The sequence below is a fragment of the Hyperolius riggenbachi genome, chromosome 2, assembly GCF_040937935.1.
Source record: "Hyperolius riggenbachi isolate aHypRig1 chromosome 2, aHypRig1.pri, whole genome shotgun sequence".
In the NCBI taxonomy this organism is placed as follows: domain Eukaryota; kingdom Metazoa; phylum Chordata; class Amphibia; order Anura; family Hyperoliidae; genus Hyperolius; species Hyperolius riggenbachi.
Genome location: NC_090647.1, coordinates 388,583,407 through 388,605,430, shown reverse-complemented (window position 1 = coordinate 388,605,430; position 22,024 = coordinate 388,583,407). Strand labels below are relative to the sequence as shown.

The 22,024-nt window shown below is 45.5% G+C and overlaps 1 protein-coding gene across 7 annotated transcripts in view; it reads left to right on the top strand.

Moving 5' to 3' along the window:
- Positions 1-22,024, top strand: part of CAMK1G (calcium/calmodulin dependent protein kinase IG) — a 2,474,997-nt gene that overhangs the window by 736,519 nt on the left and 1,716,454 nt on the right. For all 7 annotated transcript variants that reach the window (XM_068269763.1, XM_068269762.1, XM_068269761.1 and 4 more), the window contains one exon: positions 1,908-2,046. In XM_068269763.1, coding sequence (XP_068125864.1) covers positions 1,908-2,046 — 139 coding nt within the window. The remainder of the gene's footprint in view (positions 1-1,907; positions 2,047-22,024) is intronic.

Sequence of the window (22,024 nt, the reverse complement as noted above, 5' to 3'; positions counted from 1 at the left end):
TAATCACCTATAAATCACAGCCGCGCTGCCGACACACAGCGTGTCAGCAGCGGGCTGTGTTTACTTCTGTATGTCAGTCCCCCCTCCCCCCCAGCCTCCTGCAGAGCTCAGGTCCTCGCCCGCGTCCCTTCCCTCGCCACTGATTGGAGGGAAGGGATGTGGGCGGAGACCGGAGCTATGCAGGAGGCTGACTATTTTAATCTCTGATCTGAGGATGAAATAAAGGTGTTTCTTTGCTGCTACTACCGGTGCCCGGAATTTCTGTCGTTCTACAAACATTGATGCAATTGAATTACCTCTGGAGGCACAGTATTAGTATACACCATACCCTCAGTTTAATCAGCCAGTGATCTAGTGCCAGTCCCACCAATCTTCTTCAATTTATGCAGCTATGCAGGAGGCGGGGGGAGAAGCGAGACTGACATACAGAAGTAAACACAGCCAGCACAGCGCGGCTGTGATTTATAGGAGATTACAGAGTGCAGGGGGAACTTAGATTGGATTGGGATAGCAACAGAGGCTAGGCTGTATAGGCACACCCAGCCTCTGTATGTGGATTGCATTGTAAGAACCCCGCCTTGGGTTCTCTTTAAAATGCTGTTCATATTTATTTATTTGTACATAATTTAATTGTCACCATATGGCCAGCACTTGTATTTCCCACACCACTCTGCACCTCTCCTATTGGTAGATAGCAGACACGTGAGCTGACTGACCGCTCTGCCTGAGCTATCAGCGGCATTGCGTCACATGCTTGGACATGCATGTTAGATCAGGAAGTGACTTTCTAATTTGGTACGCACTTGCGGATACTATTTAAATGGGACACTGGCATCTTTTTGCTCACCTCTTGATAAAACGGGTTGCAGTGATACGCATGGAGGGGCACTGAGGGGGTCCTCATCTGAAAAATCTTAGAGACTGGTAATTGCTCTACCTTATACCTCTCATCTCATACAACTTTTTCTATCTTTGAAGCGCTGACTGACAGTAGCATTTGTTACATATTGTATTTTTAAGAGGTCATTACTCATTAATATTGATGCCTTGTCATTTAGTGGCTATATATTTTTTTTTTAAATGCACAACAGCATTTTGATGATCCAGTTGTTGTTTTATGCAAAATGAGAGTTTGGTGTATGTATACCTGCCAACCTACCTGCCAGCCTGCTCCTTAATAGCTTTTTGTATAGATGCTGGAGATCTATGTCATTTGGATATTTCTTGTCAGAACCGCCTTAGTGAACTTTGTTTTTAAGTTTTTGGGTGTTTTTAATAAAGATATTGTTACTTTGAAGTTTTATCTGGCTGTACATTGATTACTTGCTGAGTTCTCTATGCAGATGCTCTTTTCTTTTTTTGGTATATATATCATGTTGGTGTGATAAGTAGTAATACAAATTACTGTATTGGCGAATGAATGGGAGGACTGCTGAAATGGAAAAATAGTTCTGGTCCATAAGGGGAACACAATCTATAGTGGTCAAGTGGTTAAATCCATGGGCTTGATTCACAAAGCGGTGCAAACTGTTTAGCATGGGTGTGCTAAACAGTTAGCACGTGACGTGCCGTTCGCGGACTTTTGCGTGCGCACCCGTGCTAAACAGTTTGCACCGGTTTGTGAATCAAGCCCCATGTTCCAAATTCACAGCAATGTACCTCTGGTGATCTCTGTAGATGTTACTACTTGTTCCATAGATGTGCTACTTGTGCCATAGTGAGATACCACTTATATCATGGTGAATTAATTAAGTAAATGGTAGCATACATGACTTCAAGTAATGTTTTTTATTAGAATATATTTTAACATCAAGTATTCAATTTATTATAAGTCTGTAAATGTTTCTGCAGTAACAATAATGTGTATCCATAACATATCTGAGTCTCTGCACAATTTTATATGAAAGGGTATCTGGAGGAGAGCTCTTTGATCGTATTTTGGAGCGTGGAGTGTACACAGAAAAAGATGCCAGTAATGTCATATGTCAGGTTCTGTCTGCTGTCAAATATCTTCATGACAATGGAATCGTCCACAGAGACTTAAAGGTAAGATGAAGTAAACATTTTGTTTTCCTCAGGTGAACGTTTATGCTGTACATCACTAATGGCTTGAGTGTGGTTTATATTAAAAGGGTAACATAAGTGAACAAAGAACCACTTTCAGTACAGCAAGTACAGCAAATTCTGAATACCATACAGGCCAAGGAATCAACTCAATCAATAGTCCAGTAACACTAATGAGTTGTTTTTTTTTTTTTTTTTTTTGGGGGGGGGGGGGGGGGGGGTAAGAAGCTACACAGGTTAAGGTGATGTATGTTGCAAATGATATGTAAAAAATAAACATGTTTTATGAGTACTTCTCAATTATTAATGCTTTTTAATGGTTCATCTAAAATTTAAAATACCTCTCACATTTTTGTAAATATTTTATTATATCTTCTCATGGGAAGCAGTAGAGTGTTGTACCATGTTAGCCATCATTCAAAACCCCTTGCTTCTCATGGGAAAACACGGAAGATATGGCACTTAAATATAATGTAAAGTAGGCAGTGAACAGCTTTTAAAACAGTGTAAATTTGCTGTCCCATCAAAAAGACAACATACAGCCATTGTCTAAACTGCTGACTGCAAAAGTGAGTATATATACACTCATAATTGAAGAATGTCAAAATTCTGCCCAATTTTCCCTCCCTGGGGTCATGTTAAGATTGCTCAGCAAGCTCATTGCGAACCAGAACTCCTAGGAGTGTGTAAAAAGCCCTCTTACTAAAATGCTATGTAAAACAGAAGTTTTCCTTCTTAAAACAGAAGAGATTTGCCATTATTCAGGTTGGAGTAATATTATGAGGTCTCCCACAATGCATCACTACTGAATATGCAAATAGTCAATTTGTTGTCCCTGAAAGCTAAATGTAACCTATATTGGGGGGTAGCTACCTATCTAACCTTTGCTGGGGGGCACCTGCCTAATCTAACCTATAATGGGGGGCACCTACCTAATCTAATCTATACTGGGCGGCAGCTACCTATCTAACCTATACTGGGGGGGGGGGGCTACCTATCTAAATACTGGGGCTGTCAAAAATCTTAGTGGTTCTTGCCTTTTTCATGATTGCTAACTCAGTAAAGGACCAGCCCTTGAAGCGTTGCTATCATATAAATCCATAAATCCATAGCGGGGTCCGAACCCTCTATAACAGTAATTATAGATTGACGGTATACCTTGAAATGAATCAGAGCACTCAGTATATGATTTTATATAAAAAAATGTATTTGCTTATCATACAGCATATATACAAAATATGAACAGTTCCAAGTAATGTTTCCTTCTAACAGTATTCCATCTTATCATGGCTTTATAGCCAAGCAATCATAAATCTTCTAAGAACATTCAAAAAAGAATATAACAGTTGTGTTATGTAGAATAAGATCAAAAGTAGTCTCATCTGTATTCAATAGCTGTGTATATAGTAGTTGTGTAAAACTTGTAGTAATCTTCTTAAAGAAATAGCATTAAAAATAGCTTCTAAAAAAACTTCTTGCTAACATCTTAACAGAACTTAATGCTGAAAATTAATAAAGTAATCACCAGAATATTAAGCATATTACCCCTTCTCTGTCATCTCTTCAGCATCTCGAACCACTTGTAGGAAGGTAGCTTCTGCCTCGTGTGTCTTCTCAGGAGATTGGAAGGCTAGTGCAAACTATGAGCTTTCAGCTCCTACTTTTATAGTGATTGGATGCAATATGGCTGCCTAATCTGGAATTTACCTGTATCCCAGGTTCTGATTGGCTGAAACTTCTGTGCATAGCTCACTATCTTTGTTTTGATTGAATACTGTAAATAGTTGACATTTAAAATAACCATAACATTTTTGTTTATTAACTCCTTAATTACCTTATCTTGTGAGAACTAACGTCATTTGGAGTGTTTGACATTTGATATAGGGTCATTTCTGATGCAGTTAATAAAAAATGGACGTCACCAGCCATCTTGTCCGATGGGTGACTTTTTTGACCCAGACATTGGACTTCCAAAAACATTAAACAATGTCATTTATAAATAAGGGAGGGGAAATGACCATATACAGCACCACAAACAATTGTATAAAGGTATATCAAAATTTATTGGATGTCAAAACACTATATAGTCATAAAAGCAATTAAAAACAACCCCTGCTGATTGGTCATCCTCAATAATAAATAATAGTCACCAATATAGGATAATTAATAAGTTAAATATAAGTTTATATAATCATATGAGGTGCTCAATGTTTGAGCAACCACAATGATAGAACCCGGGTTCAAGTAGACTCAATAAACATAAGTGCAATGTGCAAAAACAGTGAGTATGGCACAGGTATACCATGCAAACAACCATAAATATTAAACCACAGTCATGAATAAAGTGCATAGTGTATAAAGGAGACATGTGAGATGCAAAAAGTGCTGAGTATGATGCTGGAACTGCGAGAGCAAGTGCAGGGAGGAGAGCGCTTACGTGACCCAGGAGGATGAATGAGAGGAGACCAGCAAGGAGGGATGCCTTAGATTAATAATATTTATGTTAAATAACTGAGCAAATGTACATATCAGAATCAGAATCAGAATCAGAATCGTTTTATTTCGCCAAGTACAACGGGAGTTGTACCCGGAATTATTTTTGGCACATACAGGGTCGGTGATGGTACGGTACAGTATCAGACATGCAGTAGGTATACACTTAAATGGCATAACACACGCTGCGTAGTATTCCAAGAGTAGGCAAATACATAGCAGCAAAAACTAGAGGGGTCTCAGTGCTGTGTGTGCGGAGCTGCCTGCCTCCTTGGCGGTGCTCACTACTCTGTAGCAACTCGGATGCCCCTGTAATGTCCGACAGTACATAAAGAAGGAGAGAAAAGAGAGAAGACAGGAATAAAGAGAGAGAGAGAGAATGAGAAGAAGAATTGTTGGCCAGAGAGAGACAGAGTTCAGAGAGTCCTGCTGTCCAGCTGGTTGGTGGTGTGGCTGGTGGATCCTATAGCTGCACTCAGAATTCAGCCCCCAGCTTGCAGCCTAGCGGCAATTTGGGGGGGGGGGGGCACCCGGTGGTGGAGCGCCGGCATCTCCTCTTCTGTGGCTGCCCTGGGAGCAGAGTGCTGTGGGGTGGCGGCATCAGGCCTTCTGTGGTCGCAGTGGAGGAGCGGCCATGTTCCCATGGTGGCTGGAGTAGTAGCAGAGATCAAGCCGCCTCTGCTCGTGTAGGGGAAACAGGCATAGGAGACCCTGTGCTGCGGCACCTGAACTCCGGTCCCATGATTTGCCTGCAGCGTATTATGTGAAGGCGAGCACGTTTCCCAGGGGCCATGCTGGGCCGCTTTAAAGAGTGGGACCAGGGCCAGGGATCAGTAGCCTACCGTGCCGATCCAGGTCACAGCAGCAATGGTGGAGAGCTGCCAGTGTGGTCCCGTCTGCCATACGCCGAAGCGACTGCAGGGGGAAGGATCCTGTGGGCCAGCGAGTGCACAAGGTTGGAGCAGCGGCTGGGTCCCGTCCGAGAGCCGCTGTGGATGGTGTCGGGACTGGCGTCACCTCCCCACGTGGCGGACCAATGGCTACAGGTCACGGGCCGTGCGATGTCGGAGACCAGGGAGAAGCCGATCTTCAGCGGCGGCAGGTCACACAGTTCCCCTGAGCGGCGAAGAGTAATCTGGGCAGCGGTGGTGGAGCGTGGATCAGAGCACGTGGGCCCTGATCAGCTGGCCGCCCGATCAGCTGGCAGGCTGCCGCCGTCCCGTGGCTGATGATTGAGGAGCTGTAAGGAAACGCGGAAAAGCCACCGTCTCTCAAGGTGAGGCGGCTGTTTCCGCGTCCAGCAGGGCGTCACAACGCGGAAAAACCGCCGCATGCCGCTTAGGCAGAGCGGCGGAATCTGCATTGGAAGCGGCCCCCACACGTGGTGCTCAAGATACATTGCAAGACAGTTCTGGTGTGGCTGGGACTGATAGTCCACCAGGATTCAGAGTGACACGCGCGCGCGCACAGAGACAGAGCTTATATAACAGCCAGAAGTAGTCAGCTGACCAGGCTGGTCAGATGACATTTTCCACAACTTTCATTGGTCCAGCAATTAGGGAGGTCCTGGAAAGGTCCTTGAGTATATATACTGCTGGCTGTTCACTTGTTCCTTGTCTGGCGTGCGATCACATACGTGGGAGCACTCAGATCCGTAGTCAGATCCGCAAGTGTGCCGGGACCAGCTGGAGCTGTAATCCTACATTTAGCTAGATTCTGTTGATAGCTAACGTACTAGTTTGATTGTGATTATCTGTTATGACCCTTTGCCTGTCTCGACTATCCTCCTGAACTCTGATCTTGTACCTCGATATCTGATACTCTGTTGCCGAACCTCGGCTCGTCCTAGGCCCTGCTTCTGTCTCCTGATTTTGTACCTTGATATATCTGATACCCTGTTGCCAAACCTTGCCTGTACTTCGACTCTGCTTTTGCCTCCTGATCTTGTACCTTATCTGTCCGTGTGTATCGACCTGCCTTGTCCGACCTCGAGAACCGACCTCACTATTGGAGGCGGTTCCCCGTCCTGTCAGTGGCATCTCCTCCTGAGTGTCACTTTCAGACTAACCTTCCTACTATCAGTCTGACTCCTCCCATCTTGGAGAGTCCAGATCTGCGGAAGGAATCAGCGCAGTACTTCCGACTGCGCTGAGGCTTGTTACTGTTACACCAAAACACTACACTCTACTCAGGTGAACAGAGGTTAGCTTGTATATTGGATTATCGGTGAGACTGCAGATCACTTATAATCTGGTATACATCTGTATTCCCCGTGATACTGCAGATCACCGGTAATCAGACCTCTCTGTGCTTCACCGATCGTTACAGAACGCCAGACCAATAAACTGATGGACGCACGCGGTGACTTTCTGACCGTGCTTGCCACTTCGGTGGATACTATCCATCAAGCACTGGGCCAGCACAAAGCTTTGATTGATGCCCTAACAGGCTCTGTGCAAACCCTTCAGACGTCAGTTGATTCGGTGCGATCCCCTCCTAGTGATGACATACGTATGCCCGTACCAGATAAATTTTCCGGCCATAAGTCTGACTTCCGGAATTTTAAGAGTAGAGTGTTATCGTATTTCGAGTTGAGACCCCGATCCTCGGGGACTGAGACCCAACGGGTCATCTTTATTAAAACTTTGCTGACTGGCGACTCCAAGTCCTGGGCATATAACCTGCCTCCCACTGATACAGCTCTGACCTCGGTAGAGGAATTCTTTAAGGCCATGGCCGTAATTTACGACGACCCTGACCTTGCTGCGTCCTCTGAGCGGAAGCTCAAACTTTTGCGGCAAGGCAGAGGCTCGGTCGAGGATTATGCGGCAGAATTCCGTAGGTGGTCAGTCACCGCCAGATTCGACAACTATGCCCTGATGGATTACTTCTTGTCTGGGTTGTCGGAGGAGGTCTCTGACCTAATGCTAACCGTACCCGAGCCCAAAACACTCGATGAGGCCATCTCATCGGCCATTCGAGTTGACCGCAGACTACGCCATCAGAGGCAGACTAGGGGCAGTCACCGTGTCAGGGTGACATCTTACGCGGCACAGTCCGCTGCACCTCTAGTAGCACCTTCTCCGCCTGTCTCACTCTCTCCGACCTTGCCTCCGCCCGAACCAATGCAGATTGGTCGATCGAAACTGACCCAGGTGGAGCGAAGGCGGAGAATGACGGAACAGCTGTGCCTATATTGTGCAGCAGCAGGGCATAGGGTGCGAAACTGCCCTAACAGGTCGGGAAACGAGTTTGCCTAGGAGTAGTGGGGGGTGACACCCTGGGCACACAATTTTCACCCCTTAAAGAAAGAAAATTGCTTCTCCCTTGTACTGTTACATGGGATGATAAATCTGTAGCCACTGAGGCTTTTATTGACTCTGGCTCAGCGGCCAATTTCATGAACTTCGAATTCGCTCAGGAGTTGGGTCTTCCACTCACTCCCGTGAGACCCCCCATACAGGTCACGGCAGTGGATGATTCCCCTCTGCAACGGAATCGTGCCCTGTCACAGACCCCGGTGGTGAAGCTCACCATAGGGGTATTGCATGCGGAACAATTACAATTTTTTGTGTTACATATGTCAACCTCCACTATCATCCTAGGCATGCAGTGGTTGCAAGTCCATTCACCGCATATTGACTGGGCCACGGGTCAGTTAACCACCTGGTCACCGCATTGTTTTCAGCGGTGTTTGGGGAAGTTAACATTGGGGCAAACCAGAGTCCAGGTGGAGGGTGTACCTGACCATTATTCTGAATATTCGGATGTATTTTGTCCCAAAGCAGCCGATAAATTGCCTCCCCATCGCCCTTTTGACTGTCCCATTGATCTCCGTTCCGGTTGTGTACTCCCCCCCGGGGTCATTTGTACAATTTGTCGGGGCCCGGAAAATTGGCTATGCAGGAGTACATCAGGGAGAATTTGGCCAAAGGGTTTATTCGCCCGTCCCGGTCGCCTGCCGGGGCAGGCTTCTTTTTTGTTAAAAAGAAAGACGGAGGCCTGCGGCCCTGCATTGATTACCGCAGTCTTAACAAGATTACAGTGAAGAATCGCTATCCGCTACCTCTGATAGACGATTTGTTCACACAGATCACTGACGCCAAGATCTTTTCTAAGCTGGATTTGCGGGGGGCATACAACCTGATACGCATAAGAAAGGGCGTTGAGTGGAAAACGGCCTTTAATACACCAGACGGGCATTATGAGTATCTGGTGATGCCCTTCGGGCTATGTAATGCCCCGGCCGTTTTCCAGGAACTCATCAATGAGGTTTTTAGGGAGGTGTTGGGGAAATTTGTCCTAGTCTACCTAGACGATATCCTTATCTTCTCCAACAACCTCTCTGAACATAGGACCCATGTGAGGTTCGTTTTGAACAAACTAAGGCAGAACTCTTTGTACGCAAAGCTTGAAAAGTGTATATTTGAGGTAACTTCTGTCCCTTTCTTGGGGTACATAGTTTCCACCACAGGCCTGTCTATGGATCCTGCCAAGGTTTCCGCTGTTCTGGAGTGGCCTCAGCCGGTTGGGTTGAAGTCTCTTCAGCGGTTTCTTGGCTTCGCCAACTATTATAGGAGGTTCATAAAGGGGTACTCTACGGTCATTTCTCCCCTTACCAGTCTCACCAAGAAAGGGGCAGATACCACGCACTGGTCTCCTGAGGCGTTACAGGCTTTTTCCACCCTGAAGGGCCTATTTTGTTCAGCACCCATCCTCAGACATGTGTATACGTCTTTTCCGTTTATTGTTGAGGTGGATGCTTCAGAGGTCGGGGTGGGGGCTGTGTTGTCTCAGCGATCTGGCTTGCAGGGCAGAATGCACCCATGTGCTTACTTCTCCCGTAGGTTCTCTCATGCGGAGAAGAACTACGATATTGGCAACAGAGAGCTCCTAGCCATTAAACTGGCTTTCGAGGAATGGCGACATTGGTTAGAGGGAGCTGAGCATACGGTCACGGTCTACACTGACCACAAGAACTTAGAGTACATCGAGGGGGCTAAGAGGTTGAGCCCCCGTCAGGCTCGATGGTCGTTGTTTTTCTCTAGGTTCTCTTTCATTATTACGTACACCCCGGGTAGCAAAAATGTCAAGGCGGATGCTTTACCCAGATGCTTCGAGTCAGAGACAGCACAGCCCTCCGTTCCAGAGACCATTATTCCCCAGAGCTTGGTACTGGCCGCAACAGAGACTTGGGAGGATTGGAAGGAGACTTTGATTCCCTTTCAACAAGACATCCCGGAAGGGAAGCCCGCAGGGGTGCTGTTCATTCCTCTGCCATTTCGTCTTCAGGTTCTAGAGATGTTCCATGCGCATAAGAATGCTGGGCATCCTGGGGCATCTAGAACACAGGATTTGGTAGCCAGATGCGCCTGGTGGCCGTCCTTGGCAGCGGATTGCAAGGAGTACGTGAGGGAATGTGCGATTTGTGCCAAGAGTAAACCCTCCCGGCTGGCACCTATCGGTACCCTGCAGCCTTTGCCCACCCCGAGTGAACCATGGACTCACCTGTCCATGGATTTTGTAGGGGAGCTTCCCAGATCTGAGGGCATGGCGGTCATTTGGGTGGTAGTCGACCGTTTTAGCAAAATGGCACATTTCGTGCCATTGAAAGGACTCCCCTCAGCTCAGGAATTGACCGAGTTATTCATAACTCATATTTTCCGATTACACGGCATTCCTGAAAACATAGTCTCAGACAGGGGAGTCCAATTTGTTTCACGATTTTGGAAGGCTTTTTGCCAGCTCATAGGCATAAAGCTGTCATTTTCATCAGGCTACCATCCACAGACAAATGGCCAGACGGAGAGGATAAAACAGTGCTTAGAACAGTTTTTGAGGTGTTGCGTTGCTGAGGCGCAAGACGATTGGGTTAGATTCTTGCCCTTCGCAGAATTTGCTCAAAATAATTTAAAAAACTCGTCCTCCGGATTTTCTCCTTTTCAGGTAGTGACGGGGAGATCACCCAAATTTTCCCCATTGCCAGTAGCCTCCACTCCATTCCCAGCCCTGGAAACCTGGCAAAGGTCACTTAAGGGCGTACGTTAAAAAGGGGCGCTGGGAAAAAAGGGCGCAGGGTTTTAAACGATAAGCATGGATAACGTTTAAAAATGTATTGTACTGTATTTCGTTTAAAATTAATGTTTTATAAAGTTATAAATCATTAAATAATGTGCATTAAATCGGCAATTGTAAAAACGTTAATCTTTCGTTTAAATAGTGAAACGTATAATAACGTTTAAAAAAAAAATTACTAAGTAACCCTCCCTGTACCTACCCCTAACCCCTAGACCCCCCTGTTGATGCCTAAACCTAAGAGCCCCCTGTTGGTGCCTAAGTAACCCTCCCTGTACCTACCCCTAACCCCTAGACCCCCCTGTTAGTGCCTAAACCTAAGACCCCCCTGTTGGTGCCTAAACCTAAGACCCCCCTGTTGGTGCCTAAACCTAAGACCCCCTGTTGGTGCCTAAACCTAAGACCCCCCCTGTTGGTGCCTAAACCTAAGACCCCCCTGGTGGTGCCTAAACCTAAGACCCCCCTGTTGGTGCTTAAACCTAAGACCCCCCTGTTGGTGCCTAAACCTAAGACCCCCCTGTTGGTGCCTAAACCTAAGACCCCCCTGTGATAAGCATTATTAAAGTTTCAAAAACATATTGTGCGGTTTTTTCGTTTAAAAATAATGTAAAAAAAAATTGTACTGTTTTTCGTTTAAAAATAATGTTTGAAAAAAATATTGTACTGTTTTTCGTTTAAAAATAATATTAAAAAATGTATAAATCATTAAATAATGTGTAATCATGAGAAGCAGTAATAAAACATTAAGTCTCCGGGCGCCACTTTTAAAACGTTATTTTTCTCCGGCGCCCTTTTTTCCTATCGGGCGCCCATTAAACGATATTTATTATGGGAGTGAATGGCGGCGCCCGATTTGTCCACTAGCCTCCTGTGCCCTTTTTTACTGTTACCCACTTAAGGACCTTTGGGGAACAGTAAAGAGTAACCTGGAAAAGGCTTTTTTGAGTCAGAAGGGTCAAGCTGACAAAAGACGGTCATTGGAGTGGAGGTTCCAACCTGGAGACTTGGTCTGGGTGTCCACACGTCACTTGACCCTGAGACAACCTTCTGACAAGCTAGGTCCCAGGTTTGTGGGTCCATTCCCGGTAGCCAGGAAGATCAACAATGTTACTTATACTGTTGATATCCCGACCAGCATGCGGGGGGTAAGGTCCTTCCACGTGTCCCTTCTTAAACCAGCAGTCCAGGTGGGTCCTACTCCTCCTCCTCCTGTGTTGGTAGATGCCCAACCCGAATATGAGGTGGAGAAGATTTTAGATTCACGCACGGTACAAAACTCGGTACAGTACCTCGTACATTGGAAAGGGTACGGCATTGAGGAGAGGCAATGGGTACCAAAGACACACATGCATGCAGACGACTTAAGGAGGGAGTTTCATGCCTTACATCCCGAGAAACCTGGTAGGAGCCATCCGGAGTCCACTCCTCGGGGGGGGGGGGGGTACTGTAAGGAAACGCGGAAGAGCCACCGTCTCTCAAGGTGAGGCGGCTGTTTCCACGTCCAGCAGGGCGTCACAATGCGGAAAAACCGCCGCATGCCGCTTAGGCAGAGCGGCGGAATCCGCATTGGGAACGGCGGAATCCGCATTGAAAACGGCGGAATCCGCATTGGAACCACACGTGGTGCTCAAGATACATTGCAAGACAGTTCTGGTGTGGCTGGGACTGATAGTCCACCAGGATTCAGAGTGACACGCGCGCGCGCACAGAGACAGAGCTTATATAACAGCCAGAAGTAGTCAGCTGACCAGGCTGGTCAGCTGACATTTTCCACAACTTTCATTGGTCCAGCAATTAGGGAGGTCCTGGAAAGGTCCTTGAGTATATATACTGCTGGCTGTTCACTTGTTCCTTGTCTGGCGTGCGATCACATACGTGGGAGCACTCAGATCCGTAGTCAGATCCGCAAGTGTGCCGGGACCAGCTGGAGCTGTAATCCTACACTTAGCTAGATTCTGTTGATAGCTAAAGTACTAGTTCGATTGTGATTATCTGTTATGACCCTTTGCCTGTCTCGACTATCCTCCTGAACTCTGATCTTGTACCTCGATATCTCTGATACTCTGTTGCCGAACCCCGGCTCGTCCTAGGCCCTGCTTCTGTCTCCTGATTTTGTACCTTGATATATCTGATACCCTGTTGCCAAACCTTGCCTGTACTTCGACTCTGCTTTTGCCTCCTGATCTTGTACCTTATCTGTCCGTGTGTATCGACCTGGCTTGTCCGACCTCGAGAACCGACCTCACTATTGGAGGCGGTTCCCCGTCCTGTCAGTGGCATCTCCTCCTGAGTGTCACTTTCAGACTAACCTTCCTACTATCAGTCTGACTCCTCCCATCTTGGAGAGTCCAGATCTGCGGAAGGAATCAGCGCAGTACTTCCGACTGCGCTGAGGCTTGTTACTGTTACACCAAAACACTACACTCTACTCAGGTGAACAGAGGTTAGCTTGTATATTGGATTATCGGTGAGACTGCAGATCACTTATAATCTGGTATACATCTGTATTCCCTGTGATACTGCAGATCACCGGTAATCAGACCTCTCTGTGCTTCACCGATCGTTACAGGAGCACTGTGGACAGGCTCTCCTGTGCCTCCACATCCTCCCGGGTAGGTAAGGGGGGATTCGGGCGCAACATAGTTAGAGGAGAAGGAGAGAAGTTAAAGAATATTTCGGAGCCCTGTGGCCGTGGCTACCGGTGCGGCGCCATCTTGCTGCAAGATGGCGCCGCACTCCAGTTTTGGTGTGAGACAGCTAGGTGAAAGCTGTATGCTCCTATTGATGGAAGTTCTCTGATGTATGGATCAGAATAAAGCGTTGATCATTGGATTCCATGGGCTTGATTCACAAAAGGGTGCTAACTGTTAGCACGGCCATTTTCGCGCGAATTTTCGCATTGTGCACGATCGCGAATTTTCGCATGAAACGATAACGGTTTCGCGCGCAAACGCGAATTTTCGCGCGAAAACGATATCGATTTCACAGTAAAATTCGCGTTTGCGCGCGAAAACGTTATCGTTTAGCGCGAAAATCCGCGATCGCGCGCAATGCGAAAATTCGCGCGAAAACGCCCGTGCTAACAGTTAGCACTCTTTTGTGGATCAAGCCCCATGTCTGCTCACTGTTTATGGACAATTCTCATGTCATATCATGACATATTGGTGAGCAGTGGTGGGACAGAGCAGACATCGGAAGACCAGAAGCATGGAGGAGATACTGCAGGAGCTGAAAATAACTACCCTTCGGAAGTTATGCAGTAAGAGGGGCTTATATCCTGATGGACTGAAGAAACCTCAGCTTGTGGAACTTCTGATGCACATATATGATTGCTGCAGTAATTTGACTTTCAAACGTGTTTCTTTCCAGTCTTCACACAAAAGCATCTTTCAAATGTCAAAGCCGCAGACAAGCGCGCTAACATAAACAAACAAGAATATTTTAGCGTCTGTAACTAAAATAATATTATAAGATTCACAGCCTGGAAAATGCTGAGATGTCACAGAGCAATATTTTAAAAAAGTACTCTTTACACTTTACAGTTTACAATGAAATTTTGCATAGAACATTAAAACTTAAAACATACACATATGCATAGAACATTAAAACTTAAAACATACACATATGACAGCTTTTCCTGCATAAATAAACCGCTAGAATTCTGACAGGGAGCACCTACCTAATCTAACCTATACTGGGGGGCAGCTACCTATCTAACCTATACTGGGGGGCACCTACCTAATCTAACCTATACTGGGGGGCACCTACCTATCTAACCTATACTGGGGGCAGCTACCTATCTAACCTATACTGGGGCACCTACCAATCTAACCTATACTGGGGGCACCTACTTATCTAACCTGTATTTGGGGCACCTACTTACCTAGCTAGCCTATACTGGTGGCAACTATACTGGCTACCTATATTGGAGGCACCTACCTAACTAACCTATACTGGGGGCACCTACCTATCTAACCTATGCTGGGGGCAACTATTCTGGCTACCTATATTAGCCCACTGCCTTACTGTTACAGTTACATTACAGTTAGCCCCGCCCATGTGATGTCATGGCCACACCCATTTTTTGCCACGGGGCGCTTTGCTTTTTTTTGGGGGGGGGGTCGGTAAATTATCTGCACCGGGTGCCAAATACCCTAGCCACGCCACTGGGCAGAGTCATGTGAGCCAGTAAGGAGCCACTTTCATTGGCTCCTGACTGTGTCTATCAATGTAAGCCAATCGGAGCGGCTTACATTGATAGACACGGCCAGAAGCCAATGAAACGGCTCCTGACCGGCTCACATGGCTCTGCCATCATAGCGACAGGCAGAGCCTGTGAGATGCGGTGAGACTCGTCAGGTTTGAGCGGCACAATTGGTGGGGAGTGCCGGAAATGGCGGTTGCGCGCAGTGGCGGCTAATTGAAATCTATGCCCTGCCAGCCAGGAGCCCACCAAAACAGGGTGTAGATTTCAATTAGCACGGTCCTTAAATAGTTAAGGGAACCAAGAATGCCAACAAGTAGAGATGGCCCAGCTTTGGAGAACTCATGGAGAAACACATGATCACTTTGATCAGCTGACAGATTTGTAAGCCTCTGATTTGCTGAGATGACTTCCTGGTTTAACACATGATCTTGACCAGCAAATCAGAGGCTTACAAATCTATAAACTGATCAAATTGATCATGTGCTTCTCCATGAGTTCTCCAAGGCTGGACCATCTCTACCAACAAGTACTGTGACATAGCGAAGCTGAAGATGATCCCTCCCTATGGAAACTGAACCGCAGAGCAGTATTCTAAAATTAGAAAATTAATTGGGGGAGGGGGGCATGGCCTGCTGCCGCTCGAGATGGACGCAGCTTGAGCGAGCTCTGCACTCCCGGCTGCATCGGAACACTTTTTAGCGCCATTACACAGATTTGGGGTCTTTACCTGGTACCTCTCACCCCGAGAAAGCTTTGGCAACCGAATGTGTGGCAAGAAAGGCCACTGTGCGGACAACTCCAGTGATCCTGGCCTCCCGCCGGCCCGAACTCCTAAATCCAAGATGGCGCCGAGTACAAGCCACCATGAGGAGTCAGACCGCCCAGAGAGCGAGTCTGACGGTGACAGCCACCTCTCCAGCACCAGGGGCTCCTAGACTAGCCGGCGACAAACAAGAGCCGGGAGTAAGGGCTCTGATGACACGGGCATCCGTGACTAGCAGCTACTGCGCCAGTTCAAGGTAATCTTGCAGAAAGAGCTAGAGACGGCCACTAGTAAGCTAGCATCTCACCTTTCCAAAGCGATACAGGAGCTGGGGGCCAGGACAAATGAGTTAGAGAGACGTATGGATAATGCTGATATTGTGATTGACGAGCATGAGAAAGAGTTGGGTTCGGTGCAGGACAACTTTCAGGCCATGCATCTACACATGGAAAACTTTGAAAATCGAGCCCTCAGGGGGAATCTACACATCAGAGGCCTACCTGAAAGTATAACCGATTTGACCTGTCACAGCCCTTTTTCAGGAACTTGATCACACGCTGCAAATTGAAAGATTGGAGTTTGATAGAATCCACAGGGCCCTGGGGACCCCTAAGACAGCTGGTTTGCCGAGAGGCATTGTCATGAAGTTCATGTTTTACAAAACAAAGGAAGCCATATACTTCAGGCTGTAAGGGAAAAAGAGGACTTTGCTGACATTGCTCCTGCAACTATTCAGAGACGCTGAGAAATGAAACCTTATCTTAAATTTCTGCAGTTGCACAATATAAAATATAAATGGGGCTTCCACTTTAAGATGATCTTCACTTATGAAAACAAAGTGCACACAGTTACTTCTCCAGAAGAGGCTCAGAGTCGTCTCGAGCAACTGTGTCTCACTTTGCCAGCCTTATCCCCGCAACGGAATCACAACACTGCTCGGTCACGGAGCTGGGAAAAAAGGGCGCAGGCAGCTAGTGGACAAAAAGGGCGCCGCCATTCACTCCCATAATAAATAACGTTTAATGGGCGCAGAGCAGGAAAAAAGGGCGCCGGAGCTAAATAAAGTTTACAAACGGCGCCCGGAGCTAAATAAAGTTTACAAACGGCGCCCGGAGCTGTTTAATGATTTATAACTGAGCTTGTGTTCATTTACGTTTATAAAATGCACCCGTGCCGAATAACGTTTATGAAAATACTAAATATATTTATCTTATTTAAATAATTAAAACATTATTTAAAGTTTTATCCCTTACTGTTTTTAAAACATTATTCACAAAACAAAGTAATCAGTACGTAATGTAAATTGGAATATATTTTTTTATTTAAAGTTTTATCCCTTACTGTTTTTAGAACATTATTCACAAAATAAAGCGATCAGTACGTAATGTAAATTGGAATATATTTTTTGCATCCATAATTAGTAAAAAAATTGGAATATATTTTTTGCATCCATAATTAGTAAAACATTATTATCCACATAATAAAGGGGGGTCTTAGGTTTAGGCACCACCAGGGGGGTCTTAGGTTTAGGCACCACCAGGGGGGTCTTAGGTTTAGGCACTAACAGGGGGGTCTTAGGTTTAGGCACCACCAGGGGGGTCTTAGGTTTAGGCACTAACAGGGGGGTCTTAGGTTTAGGCACCAACAGGGGGGTCTTAGGTTTAGGCACTAACAGGGGGGTCTTAGGTTTAGGCACCACCAGGGGGGTCTTAGGTTTAGGCACCAACAGGGGGGTCTTAGGTTTAGGCACTAACAGGGGGGTCTTAGGTTTAGGCACCAACAGGGGGGTCTTAGGTTTAGGCACCAACAGGGGGGTCTTAGGTTTAGGCACCAACAGGGGGGTCTTAGGTTTAGGCACCAACAGGAGGGTCTAGGGGTTAGGGGTAGGTACAGGGAGGGTTACTTAGGCACCAACAGGGGGGGTCTTAGGTTTAGGCACCACCAGGGGGGTCTTAGGTTTAGGCACCAACAGGGGGGTCTTAGGTTTAGGCACCAACAGGGGGGTCTAGGGGTTAGGGATAGGTACAGGGAGGGTTCTGTGTAAGAGTAGGCTTAGGTATAGTTTTAGTAAAATTTTAGTAATAATTACTAATGTTTTACAACACTTATTACGAACGTACTTATATTTATATCATCGTTATAAAGAATATTTGCAGATTTTATTATAAGAACAAACCATAAATGAAGGTTATTCACAATAATATACAATTATAACAATTAAACATATATTATTGTTTTTTTAATAAAAGTAATTATAAGTTTAACTTTAGAAATAGGGAAGATTAACGTTTTCACAATTTCCGATTTTATAAACATTATTTAATGATTTATAATTTTGTTAAACTTTATTTGTAAACAAAATATAGCACACTATTTTTATAAACCCTATTAATGATTAATTATTATTTAGAGTTTACACCCCGCGCCCTTTTTGTCCAGGCGCCCTTTTTGTACGTACGCTCGTCACACCCTCTTTGGGAGTAAGTTGGATCTCAATGCCGTCACGCTACCAAGCACAGCCCTGATCGTATCCCCCCAACTGCTTCATCTGATCTGGGCTGAACTGTTTCAGCAGGTGTGACGGACATTACGGAAAGTTGTGCGCAAAATCGCCATCGACTTTCGCATGGTCGTGCACAGTTCCTGTCAGTCTTGGGTAAATGCACAATAGATGTCAATTTCCCTCTCTCTTACTGAGTACAGTAACCTTCCCCCCACATCCTGTGTCAGGAAAAAATGTCACACGTGGCTAGCTTCCCTGGGGAGAAGCCATCTGGCTACAGCTCATCTTTCCCCAAAAGGAAAACCTCCTCAAACTGGTTGAGATTCAAATTTCCCTCCAAAAACTCATAGCTTCACACAATGGGAACATTTACTTTATTAATAATTCAAAATAGGTTTGGCACAGCAAGACCAAAATTACATTTTCTGATACCTAGGAAACAGTTCTATCGTTCACCTAAAGTGCACGTTTCTAGCTATCAGGGATCCATATAGAAACCACTTTATCCGGCCTGCGTAGAGCAAATTCGACAGACTAGGCATGTATAGACTCATTTAATACAGAGTCGCATGCTGCTTATGAATATGGTCGCGCATTTGCGATGCACCCATCTGGGGCGGAATTACACAAATTATTAATAATTGGTACATTCCTTGCTCCAAGTCTGGGGGTGGCAACCTGACTTTCAGGAGGTAACCCTGCCTCAAACACACCTACTTTCCAGGTAGTGACCGCCCCAAAACTCTGGTCAGTAAAAAGCGTTTGCAAGGAACTCCACCCAGTTCTTCAATTCCCATCTACCAGGGAGGTCTAGGCATGTGCTCAAGGAGAACCGGGCGCATGTTGTGTACAAAGACTTTCACCTGAATGCCTACTTTAAACTGGACTATTTTCTTCATCCTTCAAATGGACTGCTCAGCTAACTAAGTAAGAACTTTCTGATTGTATTCCTTTTTATTTTTAAGCTCTGTGTTTTATATGTTAATAGGTGTATATAACTGTATGTAATGCATTTGTGTTATTAAACGTTTAAAAATCGTTTAGCGGTTATGACCTGTTGCTGAACATACACAATCGTACCTATCCTCCTGAACTCGCTACCCTGTGTTTAATAGAAGTATACATTTATAACCCGTATGCGGGAACCCGGCCCAGACATAACGATCTGACCCAGATTCTTGCATACTGCTAAGGGTTAATATAGCGTTCTCGAAGTCCTAGTAAAATTACAGTAGCGGGCTGTGTAACTCGCTTGGTGGCAGATCTTTGAATTATAAGTGTGTGGAGTGATTCGGTTAGTATCAGAACGCTCCCTTCGCGAGTCAGTTCATCAAATTGCGAACGCGGGTTACCCTTCGTGATGAACAAATGATCGTGTAAGAGGATTTCTGACGCTGATCGATTTACCCCATCCGCAGACCGGCCTAGCGGTCTGTGACAGCAGGCCCATGTAATGGGGCTTCGGTTATACTCTGGAATCCGCTATGGTTATAATTCCATGACTCTTGCAGTTATGGAAGCTAATACAGGCTCTGCACCTGCTAAATTTGTCATCTCTATTTTCTAGGTTTAAAGTCTGCTCTGGACTCATGTTTGCAGTTTTTGGGTTGTTGTTTTTTTTTAACTGTGTACTATTATCTTTACCTATATTCAAGATAAGAAATTAATAATGCCATATTTTTTGTATTCTATATTTTCTGTTATCAGTTAATCAGTATTGTTGCCATTCTGTTTAATTGTTACATGCTTCGCAATGCGTTTCCCAGGTTATGCATCTCAGAATTATGTTCTATGTTCAAAATGTTCGGTAACTATTAGCATTATATGAAACTGTGCTATGCAGTCGGGGAAGGTTATCCCCGCCTGGGCACATGAAACTAGGGGCTCGATTCACAAAGCAGTGCTCACCCAGTTAGAGACCTTAGCTCCCCACACAGCACCTCTGCCCGCAGGCCGCTTGACTCCCTTCTCCGCCACCACCAACAGGGTCCAGGACTCCAGGTAAATTCTTGAATTGCTAGCAGCGACCGCTATAATAATTTTTCTGGTGCGTGCACATGCCTGCCTAATTTTTCTGGCTGCACTGTATATGCTGTGATGAGGTGGGTTCACTGAACACAACAGTCTGGTATATGCTGTGATGAGGTGGTTTCACTGAACACAACAGTCAGGTATATGCTGTGATGAGGTGGATTCACTGAACACAACAGTCAGGTATATGCTGTGATGAGGTGGTTTCACTGAACACAACAGTCAGGTATATGCTGTGATAAGGTGGTTTCACTGAACATAACAGCTAGGTATATGCTATGATGAGGTGGTTTCACTGAACACAACAGTCAGGTATATGCTGTGATGAGGTGCTTTCACTGAACACAACAGCTAGGTATATGCTGTGATGAGGTGGTTTCACTGAACACAACAGTCAGGTATATACTGTGATGAGGTAGTTTCACTGAACACAACAGCTAGGTATATGCTGTGATGAGGTGATTTCACTGAACACAACAGTCGGGTATATGCTGTGATGAGGTGGGAATACTGAACAGAACAGTCTGGTATATGCTGTGATGAGATGGTTTCACTGAACACAACAGTCAGGTATATGCTGTGATGAGGTGGATTCACTGAACACAACAGTCAGGTATATGCTGTGATGAGGTGGTTTCACTGAACACAACAGTCAGGTATATGCTGTGATGAGGTGGTTTCACTGAACACAACAGTTAGGTAAATGCTGTGATGGGGTGGTTTCACTGAACACAACAGTCAGGTATATGCTGTGATAAGGTGGTTTCACTGAACATAACAGCTAGGTATATGCTATGATGAGGTGGTTTCACTGAACACAACAGTCAGGTATATGCTGTGATGAGGGGCTTTCACTGAACACAACAGCTAGGTATATGCTGTGATGAGGTGGTTTCACTGAACACAACAGTCAGGTATATGCTGTGATGAGGTGGTTTCACTGAACACAACAGTCAGGTATATGCTGTGATGAGGTGCTTTCACTGAACACAACAGCTAGGTATTTGCTGTGATGAGGTGTTTTCACTGAACACAACAGTCAGGTATATGCTGTGATGAGGTGGTTTCACTGAACACAACAGTCAGGTATATGCTGTGATAAGGTGGTTTCACTGAACACAACAGCTAGGTATATGCTGTGATAAGGTATTTTCACTGAACAAAACAGTCAGGTATATGCTGTGATGAGGTGGTTTTACTGAACACAACAGTCAGGTATATGCTGTGATAAGGTGGTTTCTCTGAACACAACAGTCAGGTATGTGCTGTGATGAGGTGGTTTCTCTGAACACAACAGTCAGGTATATGCTGTGATAAGGTGGTTTCACTGAACACAACAGCTAGGTATAAGCTGTGATAAGGTGGTTTCATTGAACAAAACAGTCAGGTATATGCTGTGATGAGGTGGTTTCATTGAACACAGCAGCTAGGTATATGCTGTGATGAGGTGGTTTCACTGAACACAACAGTCAGATATATGCTGTGATGAGGTGGGTTCTCTGAACACAACAGCTAGGTATATGCTGTGATGAGGTGGTTTCACTGAACACAACAGTCAGATATATGCTGTGATGAGGTGGTTTATTGAACACAGCAGCTAGGTATATGCTGTGATGAGGTGGTTTCACTGAACACAACAGTCAGGTATATGCTGTGATGGTGGTTTCTCTGAACACAACAGTCAGGTATATGCTGTGATGAGGTGGTTTCTCTGAACACAACAGTCAGGTATATGCTGTGATAAGGTGGTTTCACTAAACACAACAGCTAGGTATATGCTGTGATAAGGTGGTTTCACTGAACAAAACAGTCAGGTATATGCTGTGATAAGGTGGTTTCTCTGAACACAACAGTCAGGTATATGCTGTGATGAGGTGGTTTCATTGAA